The following is a 19,001-nucleotide window of genomic DNA, read 5'->3' as shown; positions in this document are numbered from 1 at the left end:
AAACGCATATCCTGGTTTAAGATGGACTAGTGCTGGTTTAAACTGGTCCTTACCTGGTCCACAGCTGGTTAAAGATGGTCAAACCAGCATCAAAACATACCTAACCCTGCATTTACAGTTTCTTCAACGGTTCCTTCTGCTTGTGTTGCCGGACGTCTCCAGAATAAAGTATATCGCTTACGCTATAGTGTGAGCGGTGCATTGTGTAAAATTCAGTGTATGTAGAATAAGTTTCAGCCGTGCTAGACAAAAAACATAACATGCACACATACATGTATTCATCAATGTATGATGGACAGGACTCAACAATGTTTCAGTGTGTGACTTTATTAAATGCCTTTTCAAAACACAAGTTCACAGTTTGAGAAATGGTGTAGTTCATCAAATCGTGTAGTTCAGATACAATCGGCAGATTCCTCTTGAGGTCCCAGACAGGTCATGCCGCCGTTCTGCGGGGCCGGATTGTTGCACTGGCGTGTCCGGAGCTGGGTTCTCCCTGTACAGGTGGACCACGAAGACCAGCAACTCCAACTGGCATCTACTGCCATTGCTGGCGTGTTTGTAAATAAAATATATCAACATGATAAAATAATCAATTGCCTTTACTGTATAAACTTTGTTTATTGGCCGTATTTCGACAGAATATGAAAATTGCATTCGATGTTAACTAACTTTGGATGCAGTTATAAGCATTACGTGATTTGCATAATTGAACTATCTGGAGGGAGAAGCAACGCAGACAGTGCATGCAAACATACACATTTCTCTCAGAGCAAGTCAAAGGCCATGCTCAGCTCTTGCGCTCCTCCTCAGAGTATACACTTGGGTGTCATAATGTCACAAAGACCTTGTAGTGGTCTTCTGTGAATTATGCACAAGTGTCTGCTTGGCAAGAGGGAACATTGAGGCATGATGAGAGTCATTCCTAAAATGAGAAGTCCTACAGGCCTATGAATGCTGTGGGTTTTCATTTGTGTTTTTGTTTCATGGTTATTGTTGTTCTTTCATGTTCTCTTGTTTTCCTTGATTCCCTTGTCTGATGGGCTGCGTCTGTGACAGTACGTACCAAATTTGAATAAGTATCTACCTATTGGCCTTTAAAACAGTACATTCTATATAGTATAGTATACATAAATTTCTGACATACTGCGTCCATCATGTTGTATGGCCATGTGACCCGTATGATCTTTGACCTATGACATATTACCAAAAACCTATACGTGAGCATTGATAAAAACATAATTTGTTGGCACTTACACTAGAAACGGAAGTTCGACTTGACGTTTTCCCCTATATTTATTTGATTAAAGGCCAAGAAATTTCTGCACGTAGAAAATGTTATACAACCTCACGTTGTGTCAATCACATCTACACACTGCGTGCGATATTTTCTTCCGCCATGAAAAACTCAGACTTGGTTCGATTTAACCAACCTAAAATAATGGATCTAAGTGCAGATAATAGTCTGTAATAAATCGACAACTGACACGAAAACAATGAACAGAAACCATGACAATTCAACCCATATTGCATTCAATAAGCAACAAATAACACACGATACACAGTGGTATAAATACACACACACACACACAAGGACACTAACAAGGCACACCTGATGACAATGAAACAATAAACCAATCAGAACAAAAACGTCAGACATGGGAATCAAGGAAAACAAGACAACATAAAAGAACTACAATAACCATGAAACTAAAACACAAACCGAAACCCATGACAATGAACTTTAAAGACATACAGCATGAAAGCAGTGAAAGCATAATATTACAACAGTCACGTGACACACAGACGCACCTTTTCTCTGGGTGATCTCACAGCTCACGCCTTTGAAACCGGGTGGACAAATGCACACACACCTTGTGCCTAGTAACAAAATACACAATAATTAAACAACAATCTGGTTTGTGGAGTACATTCTTGAAAAAATTCTAAAGACCTAACTAGCGTCTCACTGTAAAGCCAACATATATTAAATCTGTAAAAAAGTTCAACTTTGAAACCCAATATCAATGCAAGGATCATAAGGATCTCTTCCTTCATATGCTGGAGTTCTTCTTTAAAGGTGTGACTTTCTCTTTCCTTGTTTAAATGCTAAAATCGGGTCTCTTGTGCATCTGCCAACTCAGAAAGCATGAAAAAAAGAGAAGTAAACATCATTAACTTCTTTATGTGAGCCTCTGTCTGCAAGCCTGTGAGAAAACGAGCGCTTCAGAAAACCCTCTCTTACTGACGTTAGGCAGCTGTTCTTATTAAAATATGTCAACTTGTTCTGAACGTGTCCACCTATTGGGACGCCGCCATTTTTGTTTTCTCATGTGTGAAGTTCTAACACCATGGCAAAAGTAGCAAAGCTTAAGAGCTGTTGTGTTGTTGGCTGCACAGGACAATGTTCCCAACCTCACGGGAGACAAGAGAGCAATGGATTTATTTAGTGTTCAATGGAAATCATCCACACTGAACGAGGCAAAGCTGCAAATAAAGACATTTAAGGTACCGGTATTTTTAAGTAATACCTAGGGACCTGCAGCAGCTTAAAAGTAGATTAAATTTAACGCTGACACGTTTGTCCGTTCACTATTAGAAGGCAATGTGTGTGGGAATCGGACATGCGACGGGATTGTCCAGTGCAACTTTAATTCGACTTGTCTTGAGTATATTCACTTCAGAAAACTGTGTGTATGGTCTGTAAACACGCGACATTCTCCCGAATACATTCATGACCGCACCATCAGGGACCGGAGGCCCCGGGGAAACAGGTGTGCTTATCGAAAACAATGTGTTTGGTGTTCAAAGACTAGACCTTGTTTCTCGTTCGCTTTATGTGACCATATTTTATTGTTTTGTCGCTGGAAGCACAGGCTCACAGTCCTAGCTGCGTTTTCTGCTGAAAAGGGGGCGGAGACTAGCACCTTGCTTGCACTTAAAGAGACACACACACCAAAACAGCATGTTTCATGTAGCACATGATCTATTAAAAGATCTGTGGTGTTTTTTGAGCTGAAACTTCTCAGACACATTATGTGGAACCCTATGATTTATTTAACATTTGTGTTAAACTAGAAAAAAATCACCCTTTAACATAACCTTTGGAGTTTACCAATAGAAAACCCGCCACTGTGACTCAGCTCATCTGTAAGTTACTGATCTCACCTTTGAGGACCGGCACGCCGTTATTGAGACATGGAGAGCACTGGCAGGAGCTGATTTCTCTCATGTACTCGGCCGTAGATCTTCTCAGGTTCTTCTTCAGAATGTTAGCGTTGGAGAAGTCTCGTGCCGACACCAGCTCGTATAGCGGTTCCAGCTGTTGAAATCGTCATAACGTGATAACATTACAGCATTTTGTCAACAAGACAGCACGCTTCACTTTGGCTGTTTGTATGAATTCTTTTAGTGTATGACACCACTTATTATTGAGACAATGTGGAGACCTCAGCTCAGCCCATAAGCTTTAAACATTACATCACACCACAGATTTAAACTAGCCTATAGCTAGCAGGATAAGCATTCAAATAAAACCTTCCACACATGACAGAAACCACAATCACCCCACACTACACTTATAAATGTGCTTAAAAGTTCTTCACAGTGATGCCGTAGAATAACTATTTTGGTTCTACAGCATATTCTGGGTTTGACCGGTGGGATCAGAAAATGACCAGCTTAAACCATCACAAAACCAGCAAACCAGCATCAAAACATACCAAACCAGAGTATGGCCCTACAACAGGGTTCCCTTTTTATCACCTGAAGAACCTTTCTCTCTCAAAACGTCCTTTGTGTCGAAAAAAGGTTCTTCAAATGATAAAAAGGTAACCCAAATGCTGGTCTGGTATGTTTTGATGCTGGTTTGCTGGATGTTGGAGTTCTTTATGAGAACCTTTAGACCACAAAGGTTCTTCTATGGTATCGTGAAGGATCTCTATTTTTAAGAGTGTTTTTGGTGACCCTGGAACACAAATCCAGTCAAAAGTAATACGGGTCTATTGTAGAAATAGCCAACAATACATTGTATGTGTCAAAATTAACGATTTTCTTTTATGCCAAAAATCATTGGGATATTAATTAAAGATAATCTTCCATAAAGGCCTTTTGTTCATTTCCTACCATACATTTATCAAAACTTCATTTTTTTGAGTGTATGCTGCAAAATCTCGAACCAAAATGCCCTAGAAACTTCCCTCGCTGCTGCCCACGCTTTAGGAATTATCCACTCGAGTTTGGTCTCTATGCAAAGCTTAGAATTTCTCCTTTCAGCTTCATCTACTCTCCATGACATCATTACAGCAGTGAGCCAATAGAGAGCATTAAAACAAACCTGTGTCTTCTGCCTGCAACAGCACTAAGCACTTTTCCACATCAAAGACTAAGACTATAAACGTTGCCTTTGACTCTACGATCATATCTGTGCATACGTTGACCCGGTACGTTGAAAATTGACCCTTATGACTGGTTTTGTGGTCAACGGTCAAAATTAATGATTATTACATATAACATCAAAGCGTGTAACAGAAGCCATAGTCAAATTGCAATAAAATTAATTTAAATGTAACGTTAAAAAATGGATTTAGCCACAGCCCCACCACAATACTATTATGGTATTGGGAAGCGCCGTCAGTGAGATTACCTTCCTGTTTAAAAAATCTGGATTATAGAAGACAGCATCGCCCCAGAGCTGCATGTCACTTGGAGCTGGTAGTTTTTTTGCAGCTAGACGAGAAACACTCTCACTGTCACCTCCCTTCACCACAACAATGATATCTTCCACCATTTCATTCGTTTTACTGGACTCTAAAGCACCAGAGAGAAAAACAATATGTTCAGTGTGGTCAATTTAAAAGAATATTTCAGATCATAACATTAAAAGAGTTTAACTTTTGCCGGTTGCATGCAAAATCTCCGACAACCCGCCCAAAATGCAGAAGAGCAATAACATGTATAAGACAACGACGCATGCCATTGGTAGACACAAAAGACCCAATGAAACAGAAATGTAGCACACACTTAGTTTACTTTTGTAGACTGGACAATGTTAACTCGAAGCGTGACTTTGGCTCACCTCCAAACTCCTTTAGAAGGGCATCACAGCTTCCACCTGAGGCTCCAACACTCACATACACTCCTTCTATGTTGGCCCCGACTTTCATAGCAGCATTCACACATGTTTTGGTATCACTGAGGGTGTAGCCTGCAAATGAAGACAATACCCATACATTGAGTACAAGCTCCAACTACGGCCTGATATGTCATTCATTTGTGGAACCTTCGTATGGTTGTAAGTGTACCCGCTTTCTCCAGTTTCTCTTTATTGAGGACAAGGGTATAGTCGAAGGTTCCCCCGAGCGTTGCCTCCTTGACAAAATGTGTCCCGTAGTCATTGTAGAGTTGCCGGTATTCTCCATATGTGTATTCCAGCGGGAGGGCATTAAGGCGGGACAGGAATTCTGGGTGTAACATCAAGTTTGAGGACTTCAACGCATAGCGTGCCACCTCAAGTTCAGAGTACACACGGAGAAATTTCCTATTCTGGGGACGTTACAGAAAATTAAATCATGGGGGGTAAGATAAAAAAACTGTTGTTTGGTCAACGATGCGAAACTGATTTTTTTTATTATAGCATGGCAAGAACAACTCTGCAACAGACATTCCTATAGGAAATATTAAAAACATGTCCTGTCTCAAATTGTGTTCAAAATGTAGGATTTACCGTTTCAGAATAATTGCGCGTCTTCGACGCTGATTTCTTATAGTGGTGGTCATTGTATTTAAAACTGAACTCAAAAACATTAGGAATATTTAGTCCAATAGATACACTGGTCTTGGACAGAGTAGATTTGCTTTGACTAATGAAGTATTCACTGAATGTCTCAAATGCCTCCATTTTATAATCCATGGCGCCTTTTGTCTGGGAAATACAAAGAAAAACGTTTTCAATCAAAATGTTTGTAAACCAGAACTACAGTAACCACTTTTCAATAAGTACCTTACTGTAGAAGCATGAAACTAGTAACATGTAATAGCGTGATTGGAGATGAAACATGCCTCTATTGTGTACTGTTGTAGGTTATATGGCTTTCTGAATCGAACATCCTGGATAAAATTCGGCAGACATCCACCGGCATAGTAGCGGTTATCAAGCACCACTGCTTCTACTTTGCCGTTCATGATGTTGATTCTAGAAATGGAGAAGAACTGTTTTCTATATACTTGGCAAAAAAAGAAGGTTGTTTGACAGCACTTCAGCACATTATAAACTCTGTCAGACTTAATTTAAGTGTGCTTTTAATATAGTTATTCAAAATAAAAATAAAAGGTTTACACTTAGCTTACTTTTTATTAACTTCTCAGAATAATTTTTAAAACTACACTCGATGCATTCTGACTTCTTTACAATGTTAACAGCTTGTGTGTGGCTGTTAAAGGTGTGATCTTGTTTCTTGTTTTAAGTTGATTCTCTTGTGTTTTGTGTGAATACTGAATGTGTGATAGCTGTGTGTGTCAAACCCTTTGGCAAGGTTCTCGATTCCATAATATTCCTCAGTGGGCTGTTTACAGGCTTTGTAGACTTTTTTACAGCCCTGTTCATCAGAGCCGTCCCCACAGTCATCATCACCGTTACAGCGAAGACCCTCCAACACACAACGTCCTGTTACAAGAGACACATCTCTAAAAACTAATAGCAGAGTATCTATTCTTTATCAATATGAATTAAACAGAATGTCTGAACATCTTTAGGGTTATCCTTTCTTCATCGTTATTGTTAGTCATCCATTATGTTTGTTTTGTCTGTTTTTGTGCAAAGATCTAACCAATAAAAAGTATTCAAAAGTGTATGCAAATTTCAAACATCCCTGTTAAAAAAAACAGTGTATCCTGGGTTAGGTATGTTGAGATAATGGTTTGACCATCTTAAACCAGCTATGGACCAGCATATGACCACCTTAAACCAGTACAAACCAGGATATGCTGTTTTTTTAAACGGTTGGACATCGGAGGTTTCAGAAGGAGGTTTCTAAGATACGGAAAGACTCCACAGATAAAAAAGATTTAATTTGGTTTTGGTGGGGAGTATAGTGAGGTGATGAACACCTGTGGTGGTACAGCGGAAACCCTGACATGGAGGAGCTGGTTTCTGACAGGAGTATTGTGATGGAGGAGTGCACTTCTCCTCCTGTCTGCCGTGATCCTCACACGGTTCTCCTCCAAACTCAGATGGCTGAGCCAGCTTGGCATATCGATACTGAAAATAAAGAGAGAAACAAAGAGGTTTTAATGAACTCATTCGTTCAGTGTTTGATCTAATCTGACAAGATTATTTAGGTTGAAAAAATCATGTAATGTGAATTAGATGTCTACAATATCTACACTCTACAAAAACAGCATATGCTGGTTTGGCATGTTTCGATGCTGGTTTCTCAGATTGTGCTGGTTTAAGATGGTCATGTGCTGGTTTAAGATGGTCATGTGCTAGTTTAAAATGGTCATGTGCTGGTTTAAAATGGTCATGTGCTGGTTTAAGATGGTCATGTGCTGGTTTAAGATGGTCCTAAACTGGTCATGTGCTTTTTTAAGCTGGTCCTAAACTTGTCATGTGCTGGTTTTAAATGGTCATGTGCTGGTTTAAGATGGTCCTAAACTGGTCATGTGCTGGTTTAAAATGGTCATGTGCTGGTTTAAGATGGTCATGTGCTGGTTTAAGATGGTCATGTGCTAGTTTAAAATGGTCATGTGCTGGTTAAAATGGTCATGTGCTGGTTTAAGATGGTCCTAACTGGTCATGTGCTTTTTTAAGCTGGTCCTAAACTTGTCATGTGCTGGTTTTAAATGGTCATGTGCTGGTTTAAGATGGTCCTAAACTGGTCATGTGCTGGTTTAAAATGGTCATGTGCTGGTTTAAGATGGTCCTAAACTGGTCATGTGCTGGTTTAAGATGGTCATGTGCTTTTTTAAGATGGTCCTAAACTTGTCATGTGCTGGTTTAAGATGGTCATTAGCTGGTTTAAGCTGATGATGTGCTGGTCCATAGGTGGTTTAAACTTTTTCTGTGCTGGTTTAAAATGGTCATTTGCTGGTTTAAGAAGGTCAAACCAGCGTCAAAACATACCTAACACAACATGTTTTTTTCAACAAGGTACTCATTTCAGTATTTCGATCACAGTATGGTGACATAAAAAATCACCAAACTGATCAGATTCCTGTCTGCGTTTAACATTGGAAATAACTAAACATAGTGGCAGATGTTAGAAATGGCTGGTGTAAATATGTGATGTAGTAGACAACACTCACTCTTTTCTTCAAGCAGGGGTCACAGCGTGTCCATGAAGACCATTCAGACAGTAAACAGTCCACAGGCTTCTGAGGGAGTTGCAGAGCGACCGTGTCCCCTGAACTGCACACTATTACAGCACTGAGAAATGACGATAGATAGATTAAGATCGCAAGCACCCTTCTGAGCGTTGCAAAACACACATTTTGCTCATAGAGTGTATTTGATTTATCAACATTATGGCTCGACAAGAATAAGACATCTCCAACATATTCCCAAATTATCATAGAAACTATCGATCAAATAAACTGAAAACTGAAAACTGCACTGGTAAGATAAGCAAAGTCACCCATCCAGCTGCAGATATAAAAAATGATTAACACATTCTCATTTTTGAAACAGAATAATAATCCTACCATATAAAAGCCAGAAAAAGGTTTGTTTTGCTGAAAGCTGCATTTGCTGTCAGAAAACACAGCATTGTAACAAAGCAACAAGACGGACTTGAGTAGAGATCACAGTGACAGACTGTAAAACCCTAAACCTTCCCATCAGCCCCTCCCCTCATCCGTACCAACATCAACACCTTCACATTCATACTGTACACATCACAGATGACCTTAAACATTTCAGTATTAGGATTTCTGTGCGATATTGCAACGCTTTTTAATCAGCAACCTTACAGAAGATTTAGACAAGACTGTGTTTTGTAATGTTTTCTTGATGGGTAGAAGAGATCAAGAAGCCTTGAGAAGTTTTGTTATTTCAGGCCGTCATTTCTCGCAAAAGACTTGCTTCATCTCAAACTCAACAGAGAGAATCAATAGATTGTGTTTGTTTGATCTGCGTTCAAAGTAACTGTTGGACTTTCAGCTAAACATCAGTCTTCTATTTACACTGAGCGGCACTTTTCCTTTATTGGTTAGAAAGATATTGACAGGGCTTTTATCAGACCATATATTTTATATATTTATATCCACAGTAATAATGTATATAAGGAAGGCTCTGTTGCTTATGGGGAATGCCCTCTTAATAGAAGCCTGATCATTCATATTTGTAAATAAAAAACTACTGACAACATACAAACAATAGTTATAATACTTTCTTAATAAACAGAAAACAAATTTAAATTCTAAATAAGCCGGTCCATGCCAGAACTACTTTCATTCCCAGTTAGAACGATGTTCATTACAAAAAATGACCCTGCTTGTGAAAAGCCAGCAAAAGTCTTTTTACTGCTTTATACATAAAATCATCCTACAATATTCTGCAAAAAATAACAATAATGCCATTTTTAAATTGGATTCTTAGTGAAAATAATGATTGAAACTAATCTTTCATGCTTTTTATCTAATAATTAATTTGATTTGAGACTTTAGCCTGGGTTTTCACAGGGTCACAAATGTGTACATGCTGATCAATAATGCTAATCCTTAATGTTTAGACAAGAACGTTGTGGTTCATAAAATATCCCAAAACATAAAACAAACAGTAAACGACTGACGGATACAAATACTTTAAAATTGCTGCATTTTGTTTACTGTTGTGTCCATTCCTGCACTACTGTTGTTAAAATAATCACGTCTCTGCTGCTCTTTGTGCGGCTTGGTGGTAGATAAAGATAATTCTCATTGATAAATGAATAAACATGGTGAGTGTGAATGTATCTGCTGCTCTCTACAGGACCACTGGTACCACTCCACTGAAGAAACGCATACAGAAAGAATAAACTAAACCTTTACAATGCAGATTCATTTGTCAAACGAGCAAGTACTTTCTGTTCAGAGACACATCGTAGACATTGACGATGGGTTATAATCATGACAGTATGTATAAATCTTGTGGTATTTTATTTGTGACATTAAATGACCTGGTGGCGGATTTACTGTGTGTTTCAAACTGTTCAACACTTACACGTCAGACAAGATACAAATGAAACTTCCAAGACGAAATATAAATGATATAAAAACAATCAAGAATGATCCGTGGAGAGAATCTTACAGTAACACGAAGGGCACATTTTCCTAGAAATTATGTAATGCATGCTATGTGAAAATATGTATTTTTATTATTATCTTTGTGTTGTGATATTACTGAAATTACCAAAATTCCCAAGACCATAATTCTAATAATTTAATTTATTACTGTCTTTGTATTGTGTTTACTGTGTCAAAGCATATGCCATCTTTGTATTTTGTTTAGTAATGAGCATTAACTCTAGTACAGTTATATAACCATGAATATTTTGTACCTGTAATTAAAAAAAAAAAAACATATGACCTAGACATGTTCTTGACAGATTTACTCATAATAATATATGATTACATTTGACCAATGGCACTGACAAAATCGTATATCAAAAACATAAGTAACATATCTATCTCATGATGTAAACATATGCAAATTTACTCAATAACAAATATCAGATGTCATTTTTTATTTATTTAAGCCACTATTCTCATTAAAGCTCTCAACAGCACAGTTCTATGTATTTCAAAGCCCATCACGGCATATTTAAAAAAAACTGAATCGCTGTTTTTCTTTATCCCAAATATGAACATATATTAATATTATCGTTTTTCTTATATAAGGCAAAGTAAAAAACGGCGATCTGATCCATGGAGGGCAAAACAAAAAAACTGCACTTCATTGCTTCAGAAACGTCTCAACAAAAAGAGTGATTTGAGAAGATTACTGCTACACAACAACACAACTGAAGGGAAAAAAATGAAATTATATAAATGGTTTAAGAACGGACATATTCAAACATATTCTGACCGGCAAACAAACACTTCAACGTTGACAATATCCAGACTGTATGTGACTTAAGCTATGACACTGTTCTTGAATCTGCAGACCTTTGTTTCATGACATATACAGAATGCAAACATTAACCCAGAAGATTTACAGATATAAACACACAGTATTGCTGGTATGAACCAAACGGAGCTTTAACATTAAGAAGAGCAAATCTCCTTTCGTCATTCCAAACCAAACGTAAGCTAGATGGTATCATTATACACTTTGATGGTAAAAATGTCATTTTCTTTATTATATAGTATCATTGTACGGTATAAAAGCTGGAAAATCCAAACAGGAACATTTGTCCTTGAGTTGTTTCTCAGCAAAACCCTCCATAAAAAAGAAAAGTTTTTGAAAAGAAGTTTTTGGCATTTCCATATTTCAAATGCACAGCTTCACGGTTCAAGTGAAAACCACTTCTGGTCACAGCGAACACAACCTTAGATCCATGCGCATTAGAATTGTTTGGCAGTTTCCGTAGACTTAAAAAACATAATTTCTCCAATTTTGTATTCCCGGTCAGATCACACAGCTCCAATGTTCGGTGACACCTTGGTATTATAAATATAACAAATATTGAATTTCCATAGTTTTTGAATGTGTTGGCAGCTGGTAGAAAGTCCTTCTCAAAGTACAGTTGTGCTTTATTCCTGTAAAAACTCAACATATATGTTGATCATTTCACAGTCGTGTTATAAAATTAACGTTCAACCACTTGTAAAATATTCCACTGAGCTCAGTGCAGGGTTCTTGCGATCTATCAGCGCTGTCCTGCACGTCCAGATGCTTCCTGAAGATAAACAAATACATACATGGCTTTAGATGACAGACTCGCACATTCACCACATGTCATATCTTCATGTTTCATGGGCAAAAACTAGATGCGACAGGCTCACAAAGGGAATTGTGGGATTGACAGCAAAGCAGAACACAAGATTTAAGGCCATTGCACATTGAGTCCGAAATCGACCTCACGTTGTGTCAATCACATTTACACACGCCTTGAATATCTTCATACGTCCGACTGGGTTCGAATTTCTGCATTTTTTGCATCCGTAGCAAGGTGTTTGGATGATTCAGAGATTCAGAGACGATCGCACAATACAGAAAAACACATACACACATTGTAGTTACTTAGTAATTAATTACTGTAATCAAATTACTTTTCCTTCGAACAAGTAAAGTAAGGGATTTTTTTCTGTAATTTAATTACAGTTACTTCTGATGTAATTAAACTAAATACTTTGTGTAATATTTGTGTGTGCAATAGTGGGATTGCCATCAAACCTCTAAGTCTAACTTTAAAGTGCGTGCTTTAATGTATAATTCTCTCATTTGTAATACTTTGGTCAGTTAATAATACTACTTTATTGTAGTTTATATTATTTATTTGAATGAATTAAAAGAGCCGTTTCATGTCTATCCTTGAATCAATTCTAATCAAGGTTGATGTAGGATATAGAAAGAAAAAAACTAAATAATTTTCGGAGAAAGTGATTTGTACAGTAATCTCATTACACTGTTGAAAATGTAATTAGTAACTAGTAGTTAATTACTTTTTTAAGAGTAACTTGCCCAACACAGGCAAAGACCTTTAAGAGTGTCAATCGATGGCTGCCTGTGCTTTTTGGAACACTAAGATTTGGGTTTCTCTTCCATACATGATATTTAATGAGAGCATGCAGTATTTAATTATTTATTTACTCAACCTCTCGTCATTACAAACCTGTATGACTTGTGTTCTTCTGCAGAACACAAAAGAAGATGTTCTGAAGAAAGTTTCCAATGGACCCCATTCACTTACATTGGTGTTGTGTCCACACAACAGAAGTGAACGGAGTCCAGTGCTGTTCGGTTACCAGCTTTCCTTAAAAAAATTTGAACGAATGTAAAAAAAAGTCAAAATGACCGAGTGAGTAAATCCCTACATTTTTGGGTGAACTCTAAGTTCTCAAAGTCAAAAAATCATAACATCTCGGAGGATTCATTACAAACTCAAACATTTTTCGTCAAAGTGCTCCACAACCACATTAACGTTGCTGTTCATTTCTTCTGAGGCATTTTAGAAGAAGACATGGCAGAAGATTGTCATGACGTCTTTTGAGCTATGGAAGAGAAACTTCTGATTAAATAAAGCGTTCCTCTGAGGTGGTGTAAAGAAAGTTTGACAGCATGATATAAATCATTGGGTCACTACTGAACCTTGAGGAATGAAGGGAAACACATCCAGAAGTCATCTCTACTCAGACACATGGCTGTGAAGAGTCTGGTGGGTCTGTTGGCTGAGCGTCAGTGCTGAGAGGTTGAGAAGAGACCTTCTGTAAAACAGAGACATTGAGATGAAATCTGGCTGACAGTTTTTTTCTAGGGATGCACTGATACCATTTTTAAAAGACAGAGTACGAGTACCGATATTTTTTCGTTGAATCCCTATTTTTCTTCTATGGTATAACAAATTCATGTTTAGTTTGATCAGTAGGTTGTGCTGTCACCCAATGTATGTGGCACTCTCAAGACATTAAAATATTAGAAAATAAATAAAATAGAAAATGAAAATAAGAGACAATTCCGATAAAGATCAGAAGAGCAGAGTAGTATCAAAAACCAACAATCAACAAAAACATATTTAAGTACAAAAAGCAAATTTAAAGGCGCAGTATTTGTTTTACAGAGGCCACTAGTGTTGTATTATAGATTTCCGAGGAATCGCTCAGTCCAAACATGAATAACAGTTCGTTATGTAAGGTCTTTATACACCTCTGAAGAAATAGTTTTGTGTATTATATTGCATTTCTGTCAATAGATCCTGCTTAAAACCCTGTATTGTTCCTCTAAGTTAAAAAAAAACTTGGTAACAAGGTTGTTACCGTTTGTTCCGTTCCATGGTTTGAGGTGTTGTGTGTGCTCAGGATTGATGGCGCTGTTGACGGGACGTCAGCTACACATGCGGATGCCTGCTCAGGACCAGGAGTAGCACCTAAAAATCAAATCAGACAAAAAAATACTTTGAGGTTAATAAATGAGGTTAATAAATCGTTTACAAAGCTTTCAGAAATTTTCTAATATTTGTTTTGTCCCCTTTTGCTTTAATGACAGAATAAATTTAAGATGGCCTGAACCTGAGTTTGTCATATTGTCAAGTCTGAAGATTCATTTTAATCCAGAATGATCTGAGAATGTTTAAAGTGTGTACACAAATAATTGTTCTGTTTAAATATGTAAAATAACCTTGTATATCATATAAGTAGACTCGGATTTGTGGTTGTTTATCTCTTGCATTGACTGTGAGGTGAAATGAACGTCAAAAACTCACAAGACTCAGTCGTGGACGGTGATATCGTTGATCCTGGAGTCAAACTCATGTGGGAAATATCCAGGTCACCGCAGCAGTCGTCCACTTCCTGTTTTCTAAAAGGTTGCGCAGGGTCTGCCGCAGTCTGTTGCACGGCGGTAACCTGAACGGTTGTCACCCCCAGAGAGTCCTCGCTTAGGTCGTCTTTAGATCTGCCGTGCCGGGGAGTTGAGTCCACAAAGTGCCGGGGGCTGGTGACGGCTGACGATGTGTCAGGGGGTTCACATGAGTGGGGTCGCATGGCAGCGATCGGGACCAGGCCCTGAAGCACAGCGGCTGGGATTGGATGTGGGCCCATGCCCACCGTCTGGGCCGGTACGAAGGCCCACTGCTGCTGGCCGGTGGCTGGAGAGTGGAAGAGGTTGGCCTGACCCCAGATCACAGGCTGTCCTCCAGGAAGCATCTGAGCCACCTGCAACGGTGCCTGAATCCCGAAGGCCATCGGTGCAGCCTGAGCTGCGAAGGACTGTTGTGCCCATTGGGCAGCCTGAAGAGCACCCATGGTCATATACCCTGAGATACACAAACATCATCAATGACATTCAGTTAAAACGTGAGCAAGAATCTCAACAGAAAACTGTGGTTGCTATAGTACCCGAGGGCACCGCAGGTGGGCTGAAGTGGGTGAAGAGTTCTGGGTGGAGCTGTCGTCGTCTTCTTCCAGGATCCAGTGTGTTAGCAGGAGATGCTGGCATCTGTGACAACAATGATAGATTTGATAGAATTATAATATATATTATATAGCGCAGCTAGCAGTTTTAGACGTAAAATGTGAATTGCCCCTAAGTGTAAATGTTCTTCACCCCGATTCACAACCATATGCTTATGATGATTCGTCATGTGTGCTGTCGTGTTTGATTTTATTGGAAATGCTAGTTTGATATCATTTGACTTCATCTCACATAAGTACTTTAAATAACCTTCATCTTAAAAATGTATTATGTTGTTATTTTGTATATATTTTCTTTTGGTTGTATTCTCTTCTTGTGTTTTCCTTACATATCCTATATTGGAGACAAACCAAACTCGTGTTGGGTTGTTTTAGCCCAAATTGCAGTTTTTTTACCTAATTGTTGGGTGAGATATGAAATATGAATATTTTCTGTTTTACCTAGCGCTGGGGCAATTTGCATTGTACCTAATGTTTTTTGAAGGCCAAGTGAACAGTATGATACTGTGATGCACATTTAAAATCCATTCAGATGGTGCAAGTTGTGTAGCCATAAGACAGAACACATGAGCATCGATTGAGGATCTCCTGAGGTCTACTTACAGAAAGAATGTCCGGAGGGGTGGCCATGTCACCAAAAAGATCAAACTGGTTTATATTCTGTAAGACAGGCACAGAAAGGTCAATTCCACCAATAAGCAGTGCTTTGACATGTGAGTATTTGTGATTGTTGATGAGATGAACAGAGCTCTACAGTAGATACATCACAATGACTGAACGATGACATCAACTACTCAACACATTACAACATAAACAATATGAACAACAAAGAGAACACGAACTAAAGTGAGTGTCCATGCATTCAGAACCAAATGTGTTTGCCAAAAATAAATGTCATGTCATAAAAAATAAGTCTCAACAGATTCAAGCACGATCAATGTTTGACATGTGCGAGCAAACACCGAGCGAGGGAGGTTTGTATAAAGCACTCGATAGGCTCCAACTGAACAGACAAGCAATAACACTTTGTGAAATGGGCTGATAGCAATGGTTTAGCATGGATTCATTCTGTTCTGACAAACCGAAGGCTTCTTGAGATTTTACAATGCATGCCTGCTTCTTCAACATCAGTTTAATAACTATACAATTCATAACATTTCCGTGCTTTTTCGTTTTTGTACGTATGCAGCTGATCATCAATAAACCTTAATACTTAACGCCTTATATTAAAAGAAATCTCTCTAGAATAGTTGTATGGTTTTTGAAAGTATAATTAAAGAAGAAGTTCACTTTCAAAATAAATTTTAATGGTAATTTACTCACCCCCATGTCATCTAAAACATTGATGTTTTTTTTCTTAAGTGTAAAAGAAATGAAGGTTTTTGATGAAAACATTCCAGGATTTTTCTCCATATAGTGACTTCAATGGACTCCAAACAGTTGAAGGTCAAAATGACAGTTTCAGTGCAGCTTCAAAGGACTTTAAACCAAACAAGACGATGCATAAAGGTCTTATCTAGAGAAACAATCAAGCTTATTTTCAACAAAAAATTTTTACTTGCTTTATAAACACAAAGGCTCGCCTTGCTCTGTTCTGCGATGCGTGCTCATGACTTCACGTAATACATAATTAGTCTGAAAACTTGCACATTCAACTTGTAAACACTGACTCGGTACTTCCGTCTAGGTCAAGTGTGACCTTTTGAATGTAATAATGTATTTTGTAAAGTCATGAACACATCACAGAACAGAGCAAGGCGAGTCTTTGTGTTTATAAAGCATATACATATTTATTTTAGAAAATGAGCATCGTTTTTTCACAGGACTATAGACACCAGGGCTTTTTAAAGGGGAGCAAATCAAGTGGGGACAGGTGCGGGGCATGAAACATTAACAATCAATAACGAGGAACAAAGATGGCGGGAACAAAAACGAGACCGGAGAGCATATGTAACGCCAATTGGGTCAAAATGTCTCTCTCCACATAAAACAAGGGATCCTGCCATGATTCTTGCACAAGGCCAATAAAGACATGACATGATGAGGCAGAATCATGACATGTTTCACTAGATAAGACCTTTATTCATGGTATGGTCTGGTTTAAAGTCCTTTGAAGCTGCACTGAAACTGTCATTTTGACCTTCAACTGTTTTGACTCCATTGAAGTCACTATATGGAGAAAAATCCTGCAATCCTTAATTTCTTTTCGATTAAACAAAAACATATACATAAAAATCTTGAATGACATCGGGGTGAGTAAATGAGCATGAACATTTATTTTGAAAGTGAACTACTTTAAATCCATGCAGTACATCCACGCAAAAGATGAAATCCACAAACAAACCTCTCATGAGAATTACTGCTGTAGTTCCCGCAAAAAAATTGAACTCTGAACAACTTGTCGTGGATTTACAAATTTTTGTGCTATAAGATTCGTTAAAGTTATTTTAAGGCACACGTGGAGAACATTGAGAGGTTTGCTTGGGGAAGGAATGGGACGGGGTGGGTGAAAGTTTGATGAACTAGAACACCTACAGTCTTAAAATGGTGTTTGGGAACGTCATAGACCCCTTCTTTCTGCTGACTTGAGGGGACCTAAAAATTATAATATATTATGAACATATGAATCTTACTGCACTCCAGGACTAATGTATATTCAATGGGGATTAAAAATAAACAAATCAACCAAAAGCTATTACGTGAGAAAACTTACTAAGAAAGATTCAAGTCTTTCAATTTAACTACTGCTAGAGTTAGTCATAAGATTAAAGGATGTCTATTGTTTTTATGTGATACTATAACCGTAGAGATGTGGACGGAGAAGGGAGGGGCTTAACAAAGTACCTGGTAAACGCTCTCTTCTGATTGGTGGCCACGGAGGGGTTCGTGTCCGGCTTCAAACACAATGTACTACGAGGAGTTGAGAAAGAAAATGAGAAAGGCCCAACAGGGAACCGATCAGACAGAGACATCAACATTTAATACTGACCCATCTTTTTTGCCTTGAACAATGAGAAAAGACCCCAACGTGAGCAAAGTTGATATCTAATCCTCTGTAATATTTTTTTAGCTATGAAATACGGTATAAGATCAATCTCTTTCATTTGAAACTAAATAGATCTTTGATATATCTCATTGTCAATGGTGGTAAAAATCAATTCCAGACTGGACTTTTATGCCCCGTTATAAATTGGAGCACAAGTTTCTGAGCTAAACTGAACAGAACTTTTTGAGAGTTTCCACCTTCGGCGAGAGAGAGGAATGATGTTAAAACACAGTTAAGGTTGTCTGTATTCAGTGTGAGCTAAAGAGCACTGGGTTGAAAAGATTACACCACACCCGGTGTATAAATAAAACACACAGTACACAAAACATGACGGCACATCAATGCACTGGCAATGACAGGACCTGAATGGTTAAAGTGTCTACTTCACAAAATATTGAGAACATTGAAATGAAGGGGTTGAATGATAACACAATCAAGCCGTGTCAGTTCAACATACAGTACATGACATCCTGCGTCTCTTTTAAAACTGGCTCAGATTACAGAAGTTTTAATCTGGCTGCAGCCATAGGCCATGAACACACTAGACATCTTTTTTTACAAGAAAAAATTACCAAAAGCGCTTTTTAAGTATAAAAACACTGGCAGGGTTTGGTTGCAAACAGCATTTGAACGCCATGACTTTGTCGTCAGTGTCTGTGCATGAAGGCAGCCCAGAGAAACAGATAGGCAGCGTCACAGAAGTCGTTTTGAATTATAAACAGAGAGCGTCCTTGGAAAAACTAATTACATATTTAAAAACTGTAATACTTATTTCTCGGTAGAAATGCAGTTGAAAGTTATTGAATGTGAAATTTAAACTTACATTTATACAAAACTATGCTCCAAC

General features: G+C 38.1%; 1 protein-coding gene across 1 annotated transcript in view; it reads right to left on the bottom strand.

Annotated features, from left to right (window-relative positions):
- Window positions 1–307: 307 nt before the first annotated feature.
- LOC130415385 (uncharacterized) overlaps window positions 308–19,001 on the bottom strand; it is a 38,765-nt gene continuing 20,071 nt past the window's right edge. The window contains 19 exon segments of the mRNA XM_056741053.1: window positions 308–550; window positions 1,813–1,881; window positions 3,169–3,322; window positions 4,646–4,809; window positions 5,078–5,206; window positions 5,304–5,544; window positions 5,726–5,923; window positions 6,061–6,193; window positions 6,523–6,664; window positions 7,108–7,258; window positions 8,305–8,414; window positions 10,558–10,564; window positions 13,309–13,404; window positions 13,954–14,063; window positions 14,400–14,951; window positions 15,034–15,133; window positions 15,712–15,768; window positions 17,644–17,703; window positions 17,953–18,018. Of these exon segments, the coding sequence (XP_056597031.1) occupies window positions 396–550; window positions 1,813–1,881; window positions 3,169–3,322; window positions 4,646–4,809; window positions 5,078–5,206; window positions 5,304–5,544; window positions 5,726–5,923; window positions 6,061–6,193; window positions 6,523–6,664; window positions 7,108–7,258; window positions 8,305–8,414; window positions 10,558–10,564; window positions 13,309–13,404; window positions 13,954–14,063; window positions 14,400–14,951; window positions 15,034–15,133; window positions 15,712–15,768; window positions 17,644–17,703; window positions 17,953–18,018 (2,694 nt within the window). The 3' untranslated portion in view covers window positions 308–395.

Source organism: Triplophysa dalaica, chromosome 3 (genome assembly GCF_015846415.1).
Source record: "Triplophysa dalaica isolate WHDGS20190420 chromosome 3, ASM1584641v1, whole genome shotgun sequence".
NCBI lineage: Eukaryota > Metazoa > Chordata > Actinopteri > Cypriniformes > Nemacheilidae > Triplophysa > Triplophysa dalaica.
Note: the sequence above shows the minus strand (reverse complement) of the source record. Positions and strands in the feature narration are given on the sequence as shown.